The sequence below is a fragment of the Mirounga leonina genome, unplaced genomic scaffold, assembly GCF_011800145.1.
Source record: "Mirounga leonina isolate KUSES-001 unplaced genomic scaffold, KU_Mleo_1.0 Mir_53, whole genome shotgun sequence".
Taxonomy (NCBI): domain Eukaryota; kingdom Metazoa; phylum Chordata; class Mammalia; order Carnivora; family Phocidae; genus Mirounga; species Mirounga leonina.
In genome coordinates this window covers 26,993,261-27,009,987 of record NW_023270807.1, presented here as the reverse complement: position 1 = coordinate 27,009,987, position 16,727 = coordinate 26,993,261, and the positions used below count along the sequence as shown (strand labels likewise).

Below are 16,727 nucleotides of genomic sequence, written 5' to 3'. Positions count from 1 at the left end.
CTAGGGTTGAATTTTAACCAGGCAACAATAATGGAGGGAATTGGGGCAAATGATTTGAGGGTGTATGCAAGAATTAAGTATAGAAATGGACCATGTAATATAATTTAGGTAATTATTGAAGTGATGACATGATAGGGGATAAGAGACATTGAAGTGTTGGTAGGGTCAGTGGATTATGAGGAGTGGAGAATTGTTGGGGAGAAAAAAAGGACTAGAAGGAGTGAGCTGGAAAGAGAAATGAGGCTGTGAGTGGAATATGAAATACTTGAAATTAATATTAAGGAATTTAAGATTATGGAAGGAATAGAATTATGCATGATGGTAGTATATGGAATACTACAGTGGGAACAGGTTGTAAAGTTAGGATGAATATTGAAATCTTCCTCAGTATCCTCCTCCAAAATGCTAGAATTTTAAGTGAATCAACTCTGCAGATATTGAAATAACCAAATAAGACTGGGATTATATTACAAAAAGATATAATAAGCCAGGTGTTAAACATTAAAGAATTAGAGGGAATGCCCAGGAGGGCCGGCTATGAAAGCAACAGGAGGAGATATGAGTAGCATGGTTTGATGGCATCATCCTCAAATAACTGAGATTTTTAAGGAGAAGGATGGGACAGTGATCCTTTTGAAGACACCATGAGGAAAAAGGACACCTACCTGATCCAGCCCCTGAAATATGAGGGGTGAGGGAGAAAGAGTAGCCATCACTGAAAGATTAGAGTCAAAATGAAAAAATGTGTATAGATTGGGGGAAAGATCCAAATGGTGAGGAAGGACCTGGGAGGCTCTGGGTTCTTGCAGTGTCTGGGTAAATGGTAACAATGGGTTAACCATTATGGCCGCAAACATGGATCATGGTGGGGCGACTGTGAGTTTTGGCATTAAGTTGGAGGTATGAAGTCTTGTCAGAGCTCACAGAGCTCAGTGGACAGCCCTCGGAAGCTCCTGCTAAAGTGGCAGGTCTCTGTAAGCCCCATTCCATTTATATGAGTGGAAATGTCCAAGGCACTTCAGACCACAGTTCCAGCGAGGCTTTCTAGGATCCCTGATGGAGGGATCATCATCCTATTTGATGGAGGTGTAGAGGTAGGGAGCGAAGGGCATTGTGACCTGACATACAGGATTCTGAATCCTCCTTATACACTAGTTTGGGAAGCATTTTTAACATAAGACCACATAAAGGCTTTGAAGACTATCCTGAATCACACTCCTAATTGCCATCACACACACACACACACACACACACACACACTCGCACACATACACAAATATGAAGACATACTTATCTATTTGAATATTTGCTGAATGCAATGACTCTAATATTTTCTATATATAAAGATAATCACATTCTGAACAATCAGAATGAAATGAGGAAAGCTTAATCAGGAAATAAATGTTAATAAAACCAGCTAGAGTATTTCTCTTACAATAATTTTTTTCTACTCTAAAATCAATTGTTTAACAAATATTTATTGAGAGTCATCTTTGTAAAAGACACCATAAACTAGATATTGGAAATATATATATATAAATACACTATCTTTAAAAAAATAGAAATTTTGTGATATGCATATTTTTGCTTTCTAAATTTTATTTTTTCCACCCAAATTCTAAGATATTTCATGGGATAATGATGCTCTATTTTATTCTCACAGCTTATTCCTTTTTTAATTTTCCTTTTTCCTACTCACTGAGTTGCAATTAGAGCCTGTTTGTCCTGCGTAAGTGTCAACTCAATGTATTAACACAATTTATTTTCCTCAAGTCAGTTTCAGCATTTCATTAGTTTGCATGATGTCTCACCATGTCAGCCATGGATAGAATTAGGGTTTTCAGTTTGTGTCACAAGCAAACCTAATTAAGCATGCGATGTGACTTTCAAATAGAACACTATATACACAGAAATGCGTAGGTCAACATATTTCCTTTCAACATATAATAAAGTTATATTTTCACATTAAGTCTGAAAGATGTGTTTTAAAATAGCAATCACACATTTGGATCAGAATTTGTTAATTAATGGAGGGCCTCCACTTGGTCACTCAGTAACTCTCAACTAATAGGACACCTCAATTTCTTGGAGTTAATTATATCAAAAGCTGGCTGCTGCATTTTCTTCTCTTGAAATCAATAGCCATATTTATAAGGCTAACTTCCTCTTTTGAATAAATCATTCTGAAATTTAGTGTAGAAAAAAGTTTGTTAAAGTTTATAGTTTTATCATTGTAGATGCTGGTTATCAACTATATTACAATTAAAAATATCTAGGACATTATTGACATTTCCTCATCAAAAGTAGCTTCCACTATTGTTAGCATAATTTTATATTTTCAGGGAATTATAATTGACAGAAGTCATCCTCAATCTGATCCCCTAAGTGCTTCATTTTGACAATATATGTTCACATCAGTATGATCGTCATCGCATTAGTCCTGGAATTATTAATTTCCCTGTAAATAATAAATAATGAAACATTATAACAGAAGTTAGTGCAGACCTCTATGCATAAAGGTTGACTCAACATTGTGTGACTTCTAAGTTTTCCATGGCATACTTGATCAAATGAATCTTAGCCCCATTATGTTCTGCACAACATCAAATACTTCTTAATATCCAATACTATTTTGCTATGCCTTCTGGATCGCATGTTGTTAGCAGCAAATTCTCTTTTGTGTACTTTCTTTTTCTAACTGAAACCTGAGGATGTATAGTTCCCTTAGGTAGCTACTGTTCCTTCTTCCACAACCTGTGAAAGGAAATGTATAGAAAGCCTTGCCCTTGTTATCATATCCAGACCGTATTTCTTCCTCTGAAAAGCCTATCTATTTTTAGCATAGGACATTATCTATACTAGTCTCTAACTCTTTGTTCCTTCCTCCCAAGGCTCCTTTTCAAGTATCTTTTCTTCTCTCAGTTCCTGCCCATCTCTTACTAAAGGCTTTAGCATCTGGCTTGCTGTCCTTTTCTCAACCACTGTTGTCATCTTCCCTGATGACTTTGATATCCATCTTGTAAATTCACCCACCTTGGTTACTTACATTCTTTGCAATTATTTTGTAATGACTTTTCCTCTTCCTCCTGATCTTGGCAAATTTCCCATGGTCATATGTTATAATTTATCCTGACCTGTAATTGCGTACCCTACAACATTTTGATTTAAGTTTCTACTCTCTGATCACCAATTCATGTATTTCAAGTTAACTCATTTGTGTACTTTAACACCAAAATTATGTAATTTTTTTCCTACAACCAGCAGGCACCTCTAATTATTTGTTTGCACTCACTATCCTCTGCCCATCACCCTTGGCCTTGGGCTTCATTTTGCTTTTTACAAAGCATAGCCATATATCCATTCTTAAACTCCTTTTTTTCTCTTTTTCTATGTTCTATTGACCTGAAAACACAAAACCTGTTTAACTCTATATCCCATCGGGTAAACCTGGGTCCACTTTCTTTCATACATGTCTAATGTGTCATCTCAAACTTAATATATTCCAAATTAATGGGTTTATTTTCAATCCCTGGATAAACCTGCTTTCCTGTCAGTGTTCTTTAGACTTACCTTTGATTTCTCTGTCTCTATCTCAGCCCACTTCTTGTCCATCATCAGCAAACACTTTAAGTTCTCTCATAAATACATTTCGTGGATATGAACATTTTTATCATTATGAAGTCAACACCCTTGTTCAAGCCACCAAAAATTCTCATCTGGAACAGTTTGATAGCCTCCCACTTGACCTCCTTGTTTTGACTTCATTTAAGTATATGTGGGACATTGAATGAAAGCCTCACTAAGAAAGCAGTGATTTGAGTGAGATGATGGAACATGCAACTCTCTGGAGAAAAAATGTCCGTGACAGAGGAAGTATCCCAAGCACAATCCCTGGCTACTGAGATCACTGTAATGAGACCAGTGTAACTGGTCTGGAGAAAGCAAGGGAAAGTAGTGAAAATGGAGAGGAAACCAGAGATAGGGACCGTTGCAGACCATGCATGCCACTCTAGAATTTCACTCTAAATAAAATAGGAAGTATTACAGTGTTGCTGGCAAATGAAGGACATTATCTTCCTTATCTTTTAAAATGGTACTTTGACTGTTGTGTTGAGCTGTGGAGTGACATAGATAGATGTAAAGAGATCTATTAGGAGCTAATGCAGTAATCTGGATAGGAGAAGATAGTGACTTGGATCAGAATAGGAGAGGACATGAAAAGAAGTGCTTGAATTATGGATACATTTTTAAGATGGAATCAATTGGATATCCTCTTATACTGGATTGAGTTAAAGAGAAAAAAAGTAAATATAATGGCTGTATAATTTTCGGCCTGAACAATTAGAAGACAGACTTGCCATCATCTTAGATGGTAAAACTACAGTTAAACTAAGTTTGAGATAGTTTGCTCCCTTATAATCTCTTCCACACAGGAGAGTGTGGTTTTTTGTTTTTTGTTTTTTGTTTTTTGTTTTCATATGTTACTACCCTGATACTACCATTCAACAGGTTTCCATAACATTTAAATAAAATATAAGTTATTTAAAATGTTTATAAGTCTAGCCATAAACTGCTTCTGCCTATCTCTCCAACACATTCCCTTTCATTACTCAATTCCTGCCACTTTGGTCTTTGAGAAGTTTCTGGAATACCTTAACATCTCCTACTTCAAGCCTCTGTATTTGTTGGTCTCCTATTTAAAGGACGTTTCCCCCAGAAACTATGGTAGCTTGATATACACATCATTGGGTGTTTTGCTCAATTGTCTCCTCAAAATTTCTTTCCTGTCAATCTTGATAAACATTCTGAAAATAGTTCTTCTCAATTACTCTCTCTACTTTAACTTATAGTGTTTTTATAAATTATAAATCATAATATTAACATTATAAATTAGTATACATGCTAATTTTCATTAGAAAATATAGCTACTTTTGTCTAATAATATTGTTTTAAGGCTTAAAGAACTGTGAAATATGAATCATATATGTTTTGAGATCCAGGCGATGACTCAATTTCTCAGTTTAAGCAGAAAAGATAAAGTGATAAAATGAGTAGTGTATAAGTTAGACATTTGTCTATGCCCTAACAAGTTACAGTAAGCAAGCATATAGTGGTTTTGCAAAGCTTCTATTGTAAGAATAAGTCTATCTACCTCAAAGGGTTTTTTTCCAAGAAGTGGAATAAGTACATGACAGTGTTGAAATTGATACAAGTAACTCTGCATCAGAATTTCCATCTATAGATTATGAAACCAAAGAAGACAAAAGTGAATCACAATGCTTTCTTTGTGACAAAAATTACAACTCACGCATAATTGAATGGTAAGGACCCAGGGGAAAAAAAAAAAATGTAGCTAAACCTCCTCCAAGTCTTCAAACAAGTGATAGGAGTATCTCAAGATAACAGAGTCAGAGAAAATTATTTAGAGTTATTTTATAACTATCTCGTTCCATTTCCTAGAATAGTTTAGAGTTTGAAAGAGCCATTTCAGCAGCTAGAAAACTTTAAGCAAGAATATGCTTGCAATCCATAAGTGACACTGTTGACATACTATTTTTGAAGCTAGCTCTTTAAAAAAATCAAATAGTATTTAATTTTCAATTTTCATTTTTGTTGTTTTATGGAGTGGTTACTTCATTGTTTCAATACATTAATAATTTTCCTACCAATTATTTATAACAGCATTGAAACATTTCATTTTTAATTTTATTAAGCTTATGTTTTCCTTGGGGTTTTGAAAAATATATTTTAAAAACTTGCATTTAAAATGTGGTAATTATTTAGGTTCATTGATTTTCATTTTATTTTGTGAATTCTTTACACTTTAAAAATAAATATATGTAGTAAATGCCAGTATTACTGCATTAGATGAAGTATTTTTCAAAATGCTGATGATGAAACTTGCTTACTCTGTTTTATTCAATGCTGTGTCCCCAAAAGAGCCTAATTTCTCATTAAAACCAGTAGTATGTATTCCATAGGTCATTGAACAAAGTTTGTGATACTCTATCCAAGAAATAGAGTAAAGCTAATTGTCTAATAAATATTGGCTTAATTGACAAACTGTAACCCAATAATGGAGAGACATTTCAGGTAGTTATAGGAAATCATTTTGGGAGGAAAAAGAAAAGAAGATAAAAGTGTGTGTTATTTTCTCCTAGCTTTTCCATTATCATATTTTATTTCCATTATCTTTCTTTTCTTTTCCTTACATGTATCTTATTCATGTCCTCTGTTCTTCTATATATTAGCTCCCCTTTTACCACTAAAAATAACACCTTGGATATTTTCATCACAATTATTTACATCCTTCTTACCCTCTAGTTTACATCCTTCTACCCTCTAAAAATATTTACTGTTTCCTACTGCTTTAATATTTATTATAAAACAATAGTTTCATACAAAAATATAATTATACATTGGCTATTCCATGAACATGGTAAACTGAATGGCATTTCTTTCTCCTCTTCCCATACTTAAACAGCTGACTTTTTTGACCAAAATGATTGCTAGACAACTTGATCAGATAAATAGGTTAAGTTTTAGCTTCCCTGACAATCTCAACAGAAGCAATTTATGCAGATTCTCTTGCTTTGTGAGCTAGGAAGCATTTGTAAATTAGCAGAGGGACAACAGAACAATAACCAGAAAATAGCAGCTACTTCATCAGTATAAACACTGACTATATGAGGGTAGGTCAGAAATCAACCTACTTACGTGTTCTTGTTCTCCTTTGCCATAAAGAGTCAATTAAGTTCTGAATTTAAGGACTGTAGACTCTCAGTGAGAGTTTGCTCAGTGATACCAAGGAGGAAAGAGGCCAGATTTCTCTGGCCTCAGAGATCGTAAGGAGAGGACTGATGTCCTGGTTTCTTCAACTTTCTTGGCCCAATTTTTCTTCCATTCACTGAAGGATACCGCACTTAAGACACTGAGTTAGCAAAGAAAAATTCTGGATGCAAGAGAGGCCAGAGAGAAAAGAGCATGAGTTAAAATAAAACAATCACAAATTGAGGATATTAGAATCTCTGGAGGAGAGAGAGGTCATATAAAATTAGATAACTGTAGTTAAAATAAGTGAAAAGATTCCAGAGGAGGGCACATAGATATACATACATATCAAGACTACAACTAAAAAACATACTAATCAATTAATGACGTGGATGGAAAATTGGAAGGAAAGTGGTAATCCAAATTATGGAAATCTTGAATGCTTTATGGAAGAAATATTTTAAAGTAGAGAAAAGAGTAAATACGTGGGGATCTGCTTTTATCTTCACGTACATACATGACCTCACCCTAAATTTATCCTGGTCTTATGAAATAGTAATTGCCCATGAAGCTGTCCATGATGCAGACTTTGGGAAAACAGCAATAACCTGTGCTTGCCATATACTGTAACCTGCATTTCTCTTGAAATATTCTTTATCTAAGTCTTTATTTCCTGTCCTCTACCATGAGGAAAGAAAAAAAAAAAAAAACAAACAAACTTTTTCACTGAATATGCACCATGGCTAGGAAAATAACTACTTACAGAAGGAGCTCAAGGATTATTTATTGAAGAGCTTAATGGATGAATTAGTTAATGAATCATGATGAAGAAAGTTGAGTGTCTTGGAGAATAGATCAAGGAGATCTAACGTATGAATGATAGCAGCTCTAGAAGGAATAAAAGAACATATGGAGGAGAAGCAATAATTAATCAAGTTGTAGAATATTTCTCTGAGCTGGAGCAAGGGCTGAGTCTGAGTATTAAAAACACTCTATCCAAGCTAGATTGATGATAAAAAACACACAGTGAAATATCTATCAAGCTTTAAGGCAGGAAAAAACAATTTACCTACAAAGGAAAAGTAATCAGCATGGCATCACATTGTTTATTTTCAATACTAGTCACTTCAGGACAGTGGTATAACATAGCTTTAGAAAGCATCTATAAGACTACCCAGAGAAAATACTGCCTCCTCGAAATCTTACACATGACTACTATATATTGGGTGGTGAGAGAAATATTTATATTTATGCAGACAATCAGAAAACCTATCACCCAGGTGACCTATCTGAAGAAGATAACTGGAAAATATTCTTTCTAAATATAAAATGGACTAGAATAAAAATTTCAAAAGGGAATATGGATTAAAAATGAAAATTAAAATGTGTACATGTATGTTTGTACATGTGCATGTGTGTACATACATGTTCATATACTCACATAGGTGAACATAAATAGATAATGATAGAATATCAAGGTACATATATAAAATAGGTGCTAAAATAGGGCTCCTGAAGCAGATGGGACATCCATGGAGGAAATTGTATTTAAGGTCTAGAACTAAAAGAAATAAATTATGTGAGCAAATCCCCGGGATTTGTTAGTGGATAGGAAAGTAGACATCATGTGGAAGAAATACGGCATTCCACGAGGAAAATTATGTATCCAGATTTGTGAAACAATTAACTTTTGTTGCCCCCCCAAAAAAACATAGTAAACATTATGTGATTGGCTTTACATCAAAGAAATATAAGTTTACCATTAACAGAATGTAAATGTTTTGGAGCCTTTCCTTTTCTTTTCTTTTCTTTTCTTTTTTTGGGGGTGGGGGAGCTTTTCTGAACTATGAGGAAAGGAAGGAAGGAAGGAAGGAAGGAAGGAAGGAAGAGATGGGAAAAAGAAAAAAAAAGAAGAGGAAAGGATCTCCGAAGCCCTAAAATAATATTTCTTTCCAACAAGGAGAATTTATCTCAAGGGTGGAAATGAGTACCAGTGCCTGGATTCATCCATGGATCTCCTGATTGTAAAGAGCTATATGTAAACCAAAAGGACCTAAGTATGCAGACCTCTGCTATAAGGCTCTTCTAAATGCATGGATCTCTAAGGAGGTAGAACAGTTCCCCAGCTACTTTATAGGAACAGTTTGAGTAATAAAGGTTATCAGTGAAGTCAGCAAAGCCATGGGCAGTGGAAAGCTGAGAAGCAGCCTGAGTTGACCGTAGTATTGGCATGCACAGTAGAAAGTCTGGCATGGTTAGGGTCAAAAAGACGTGAAGGTATGGGCAGTAAAGTTGACGCAATGTTCTGGGAAGAGTGGCAGCTGTTGTAGTAGAGCCGGCATGAAAGGTTAGTGCTGTTATTCAGGCTCTGGAGAGTTTGAGTTTATGAAATGATCACAGTATAAGGAGAAGTGGTGGCATGAGAAGCACCATGGATTTACATGATCCCACATATACCAGTGGATGGCAGAAAAAATGGATGATATTCCTGACATAAATGAGGGAATGTTTAGGAGGGAACAGCATTTTTGAAGGTAAGGAGATGAGGCTTCCTCTTAATTTCAGAGCTAAAGGTTTACCTGACAACTCTTTGTCTCTCTGAAGCATCTCAATCTCACTTTTTTTTTTTTGAACTTCAGTTAAAAAGATTTAACTTAATCACAGTCTCCAGTATAATAACATATTACTATTGATTCATACAAGGCTTCTTTCATCTTTTAATACTTGGTTGTTTATTTTCTTTCATTCCCATTCCCTACTTCCAGTCTCCTGATTTTCACTCTTAAGTTTTTGATACTTCTGAATATTGGTAACTCTTACAAATTCCTTCATGATCTCTTTCTCCTCTCATCTCTTGCTACTCTCATTATTTACTTTGAACTCTAGTCATGGAGAACCACTTGCAGTTGCCTGAGAACAGCATGTTTCTTCTCAGTTCAACAGTAATAGGATAGCACAAAATCTACACTTTATGTATGAAAAAAACCCTAAATTGGTACTAAATTAGCTAAATAAAATATATATTTTTAAATATACAATTAGAATCAGATTCATTAACGTGAAACTTTTGATGACCAAAGTTTCTGAAGAAGAATGGACAATTTGGACAGGAATTGGCTTCTTGTTTATAATGTCCTTGGATTATTGGTAATATGGGAACAGTGGTGATAGACTAGGGTGGTGGGCTAGAATGACTTCTTACATTAGCAGTTTCTGCTTTCTGTAGGTGCTTCATTTGGAATATCATGGGGAAAATATGGATATAAATGTATATTTATTACATCTGAGTATTTCTTCAGGATAAAGTCCTAGAAATAGAATTTTGTGTCAATGAATACAGCATATTTTTTTTCATTTTCAAATATGAGTTTAGTGGTAACTATTTCTGTTGTACATTTTGAGGCTTTTGCATTCAAATTCTGATAGCTAGCATACATTTTCTAAGGATCAAAACTTACATACCATGAGAATCATCTATTTCATAGGAATTGGAATTCTTCATCCATATAAATAAATAAGCCTAGCATCTTTTAGTTAGTTCCACCAAATATTTTGTTCTATTCAGCTATTTTCATTTTTATTCAATTTTGGCAATCTATGTTTTAACATAAACGTTTCAGCATATTTGCACTGAGGAATATGTAGTGTTGCTAGCTTCCATTTCTCCTCATATTCCCTTTTGCATTTTTATTTTTGTGTATTTGTGTTCTTTCCCTTGATTTCTTAATTATACATTCCAGAAAAATATCTTTCTCATGATCTTTTTAAATAAATGACTCTAGTCTTATTAATTGTAGTACTTGTTTCTTGATGTGAAGTGTAGTCAGTGTAATTTTGTGCTAAATCTTCATTTAAAATAAAATTATTAGGTGCTGTACATGTCCTGTAAAAAAACTTTAAAAAATCAGTTTTGCTTAATATTGTAATGTCATAGGGAATGTGTAAGTAGGCCAATATAGTTTATTTTTCAAGGTAAAAATATGAATGAAGAAAGGGTAGAAAAACTAAATATAATAAAATTTACAGATTTTTTAAATTGCCAAATATTAGCTATTATGTTCTGATATTCACACAGACCAGTTCATAAAATGTGTTTCTGCCCTTATCAAACTGTTAAAATATTCTGATTCACTGTGTTTTAAGTGTTCATTTTTTATATTTTCTTTTTCTTTCACTTTTTGCTATATATTCTCAAGTATGAATTGTACCCTACTTTTGACATTTTTGGGGGGGAGTGAGGTGACAATTCAGACTTTATTGTTTATATTGAACATATTTTATTTCTATCTACTTTTATTTCAAAGCACTTCTTTCTTAACTCACTTGGCTCTATTTTAATTTTTGTTAGCCACTAAGTCATCTCCCTATTTATATACTATCTCACCATATTATCTTCTATATTATATTTCATAAAAAGTCTTATCTGTTTAACTTATTGAGCTGAACTGTTTATTCTATTTGAAATTTCTCTCTTCTTTTATGTATTTTCCCTTTATCTTTAGCATCTTTCATGTTTACTTGCACTTTTGTAATAGAATTTCTCAAAGCGTCTATATTATTCTAGAGTTTGCTTTTATTTATTTTTCTTTGATTTTGTTTTCTCTGGTTTAAATTCTTAAGTGGCAAGAATACTATTTAAGCCTTTTCTTTCCCTGGCTGCAGGCTGAGTTGTTAGGATATCATTAGGATGAGATTCAAAAGCTCCTCTTAGATTTCAAACTAGGAGTAGGAATTTAGACATGGAGGGTTGATAGCCTGTAACTCAACAGGAAAATTTTCTCATTATGGGTTTCCTCTGCCTTTGGGTTAAACCTCCCTGGGCCAAGTTTTAAAGATGGTGTTTTGGGGCTTCCTTCTTAGTATATTGTGAGAGTGCTAACACTTTGGCACAATAGTTCATAATTAGTAAGTTCTGCTTTGTTTAGAAACCTCTTTCTCAGAGTTGCTGCTCCCTAATCTTCATTCAGCAACCTGTTGATCTGATCTCATGAAGGACTGAATATTAGTTCTTCACTTAATTTATAGCTCTGATCCTTCTCTTTGGAAACCATACTCCAGAACAATATAAGACCAAATAACACACATGTCTTTAGCTAGTCTTGGACAGTTTGATTCATTCTCTCTCAAAGGAGAATTGAGACATGATAAGTACAACCCACCAAAATTTGAGGATATTCTGGTGTTTCCTTATTCCTGCTACTCCTTATCCCCAGTAGGAAAGGGTGGGAATGATACCTTTCACAACAAAGTGGTACTTGGAATAATTTCTGGGTTTCTAGGTAGATCCTCAGAATGAGGGAAGTAAGGTAAACATGTCCTAACAGGTTTTATTAATAGAGTAACAGATACAATACTTTTAAAGTTAAGACCATATTTAATTTTAATAACAGCTCTAAAATTAGTTGTATTACCAAAGTAAATCTCTTAACTTCTCTGAGTTTGTTCCTTCATTTAATATAGTGGTAATGATATGTATCACATGGGATTTATAAGGATTGAATGAGAAAATAGAAAATAGTGTTAAAACAATTAGCCTAGTTGCTGGCACATAGTAGGTGCTAAAAAAAAAAAAATGGATGGTATTCCTGACATAAATGAGGGAATGTTTAATTCTACAAGGTGCCAGTGCCAGGCTATACCTTGAACAGTAGGAAAAGAGAATTATTAAAGCATTTTACTGATGTTATTTCAGTTAAACTGTGTCAACATGGCCTTTGATTCCTTCTTTTATGAAATTACCCTGTGTTCTTATGAGATATTTGAAATAATTAATATATGATATAATTCACTTTGTTATTAAATCAGTTTGTAACAACTTAGTCTTAAGAAGTATTTTGGGGGCTCCTGGGTGGCTCAGTCATTTAAGTGCCTGATTCTTGATTTCTGCTCAGGTCATGAGGTCGACCCCCATGCTGGGCTCTGTGCTGGGTATGGAACATACCTAAGATTCTTTCTCTCTCTTTCCCTCTGCCCCCCTCCACACGCACTCTCCCTCACTCTCTCTAAAAAGAAGAAGAAAAGTATTATTTTGGCCTTAAAATCTCTAGTATCTACTTTAGAGAGATACATTGTCATTTAATTTGGAGCTCCATTCACTTTCAATAGAAAGTTTGCTAAACATGATTTAAAGTACAAGAATATTTCTCACAAATTAATGAGAGTGAGGGCAAAGGAAGACAATACACCATGTATTCTTAGCATCTTATTGATTGCAGCTAATGAATTGCAGTAACTTGGAATCCAGATTTGTTTTGTGTGTCTCAACATATCTATTGAGATGCTATCAGCTAGGAACACCTGGGACACTCACCAGGGCTGATATTACTCTTGGCAGCCTCCATATATGTTTCCCCCACAAGAGCCAATGTTGTGGCCTCTGTGGTTCTTATGCTTGCAAGATGTGCTTTGCACCAACCATCAGGGATCTTTGATAAACAAGGTTATTACCCAAGTACTGGGGTGTAAAGGGCATACCCACAGGCCAGCAGCCAAGTTGCTGGCAGAGAGAGCAAGAAAGAGAGACTATGTGGACCTGGGGTTGTGCATTTATTGGGGTCAAGAGTGGGGCACCTACGGTTTCACAGATTCACTCTTTACTGGTGAATTTAGAACGAAAGAGTGGGAGTTAGAGAGCGGGAAAGGAAGTGGCCAGTTATTTAGTTACACAGGGATTTGTATAAAGAGAACTTCATGGGTGGGGAAGGCCTGTCTTCTTATCTTGTTGTGTAGCTAGTCTCTGTGTCATACAGATGGCAATATGTTTATTTGAGATGGGTGTCTGAAATGGATGCCTTGGCAATCAAAAGCTTAATGTCAGGCATTGCCATTACAATCAAAAAAGCTTATGGGGGAAATCGGAGGGGGAGATGAACTACGAGAGACGATAGACTCTGAAAAACAAACTGAGGGTTCTAGGGGGGAGGAGGGGGTGGGAGGATGGGTTAGCCTGGTGATGGGTATTAAAGAGGGCACGTTCTGCATGGAGCACTGGGTGTTATACACAAACAATGAATCATGGAACACTACATCAAAAACTAATGGTGTAATGTATGGTGATTAACATAACATAATAAAAAATTAATTAATTAATTAATTAATTAATTAAATCAGTTAACATAAAAAAAGCTTATTCCTAGGCACTTACACTGCAAGATTGCTTTATTTAGAAAAAAAGTAAAGATGACTATAAATAAAACCCTATAAGTAGCCTGTGACCATACTATTACTGTTCACTGTAACTGTTTATACTATGTCTCAAATTTATGTGTGTCATTAAATCCTTGTAGCACATCACCAGTACATAATAGCTTTCCTAGCACTAGAAATCTCACTTGTCACCCTTTTTTCACATTTTAAAAATTGTCTTATTTATTCCAATAGTTTTCCAAAACTTATATTTTATTGTTAAATATTCAGTTAGGCCAAAATTAGTTTTACTATTAAATTCTCAGAAGATAATATTAAGACTATTAAATGAACACAGTTTACTCTGATTCTCACTAAATAAATAATTTTTTTCTCCTTTGCTAAGAACACAAGCATGCATAGACAAAATTAATGATTAAAAATATCAGGTAATAATATATGTTGCATGTAATTTAAACAAAGCATTATTATTTTTGTCAAACTGTTAATAGGCTTTTGTGAAAATATTTAAATTGTAACTTTTCTTATTTACATGGATGTATTTACAGTTGTTTGCCAGGATTTACTGGAAAAAACTGTGAGAAAGTAATTGACCACTGTAGACTGCTCAGCATCAACTGTCTGAATGAAGGATGGTGTTTCAATATAAGTGGAAGATTCAGAGTAAGTAATTTAATACATGGCAGAGTAATTTAGCACTTGAAAATACAATAGCTTCAGGCAGTCTGTATTTCAAATGCTTTTATTAATCTAAACCAGAGAATTATATCTTTATATGTATATTTAAACATGACTTATATAAAGTTTAGTAATGGAGGGGTGCCTGGGTGGCTCAGTTGTTAAGCGTCTGCCTTCGGCTCAGGTCATGATTCCAGGATCCTGGGATGAGCCCCGCATCGGGCTCCCTGCTCTGCGGGAAGCCTGCTTCTCCCCTGCTTGTGTTCCCTTCCTCCCTGTGTCTCTCTCTGTCAAATAAATAAAAATCTTTAAAAAATAAATAAAGTTTATACAGACCAATATCCCTGATGAACATGGATGCAAAAATTCTCACCAAAATACTAGCCAGTAGGACCCAACAGTACATAAAAAGGATTATTCACCATGACCAAGTGGGATTTATCCCTGGGCTGCAAGGTTGATTCAACATCCGCAAATCAATCAATGTGATACAATACATTAACAAAAGAAAGAACAAGAATCATATGATCCTCTCAATAGATGTAGAAAAAGCTTTTGACAAAGTACAGCATCCTTTCTTGATCAAAACTCTTCAGAGTATAGGGATCGAGGGTACATACCTCAATATCATAAAAGCCATCTATGAAAAACCTACAGCAAATATTATTCTCAATGGGGAAAAACTGAGAGCTTTCCCCCTAAGGTCAGGAACACGGCAGGGATGTCCACTATCACCACTGCTATTCAACATAGTATTGGAAATCCTAGCCACAGCAATCAGACAACAAAAAGAAATCAAAGGCATCCAAATTGGCAAAGAAGAAGTCAAACTCTCACTCTTTGCAGATGATATGATACTTTATGTGGAAAACCCAAAAGACTCCACCCCAAAACTGCTAGAACTCATACAGGAATTCAGTCAAGTGGCAGGATATAAAATCAATGCACAGAAGTCAGTGGCATTCCTATACACCAACAACAAGACAGAAGAAAGAGAAATTAAGGAGTCGATCCCATTTACAATTGCACCCAAAACCATAAGATACCTAGGAATAAATCTAACCAAAGAGACAAAGGATCTGTACTCAGAAAACTATAAAATACTCATGAAAGAAATTGAGGAAGACACAAAGAAATGGAAAAACGTTCCATGCTCATGGATTGGAAGAACAAATATTGTGAAGATGTCAATGCTACCTAGAGCAATCTACACATTCAATGCAATCCCCATCAAAATACCATCCACTTTTTTCAAAGAAATGGAACAAATAATCCTAAAATTTGTATGGAACCAGAAAAGACCCCGCATAGCCAGAGGAATATTGAAAAAGAAAAGCAAAGCCGGTGGCATCACAATTCCGGACTTCAAGCTCTATTACAAAGCTGTCATCATCAAGACAGCATGGTACTGGCACAAAAATAGACACATAGATCAATGGAACAGAATAGAGAGCCCAGAAATGGACCCTCAACTCTATGGTCAACTCACCTTCGACAAAGCAGGAAAGAATGTCCAATGGAACAAAGACAGTCTCTTCAAAAAATGGTGTTGGGAAAATTGGATAGCCACATGCAGAAGAATGAAACTGGACCATTTCCTTACACCACACACAAAAATAGACTCCAAATGGTTGAAAGACCTCAATGTGAGACAGGAGTCCATCAAAATCCTAAAGGAGAACACAGGCAGCAACCTCTTTGACCTCAGCCGAAGCAACTTCTTCCTAGAAACATCGCCAAAGGCAAGGGAAACAAGGGTAAAAATGAACTATTGGGACTTCATCAAGATAAAAAGCTTTTGCAAAGCAAAGGAAACAGTCAACAAAACCAAAAGACAACCGACAGAATGGGAGAAGATATTTGCAAATGACATATCAGATAAAGGGCTAGTATCCAAAATCTATAAAGAACTCATCAAACTCAACACCCAAAGAACAAAGAATCCAATCAAGAAATGGGCAAAATACATGAACAGACATTTTTCCAAAGAAGACATCCAAATGGCCAACAGACACATGAAAAAGTGCCAATATCGCTCAGCATCAGGGAAATCCAAATCAAAACCTCAATGAGATACCACCTCACACCAGTCAGAATGGCTAAAATTAACAAGTCAGGAAACGACAGATGTT

General features: G+C 35.0%; 1 protein-coding gene across 1 annotated transcript in view; it reads left to right on the top strand.

The window, feature by feature from the left end:
* EYS (eyes shut homolog) overlaps nucleotides 1-16,727 on the top strand; it is a 162,374-nt gene that overhangs the window by 100,385 nt on the left and 45,262 nt on the right. Inside the window, 1 exon segment of the mRNA XM_034990397.1 lies at nucleotides 14,466-14,580. Within this exon segment, the coding sequence (XP_034846288.1) occupies nucleotides 14,466-14,580 (115 nt within the window).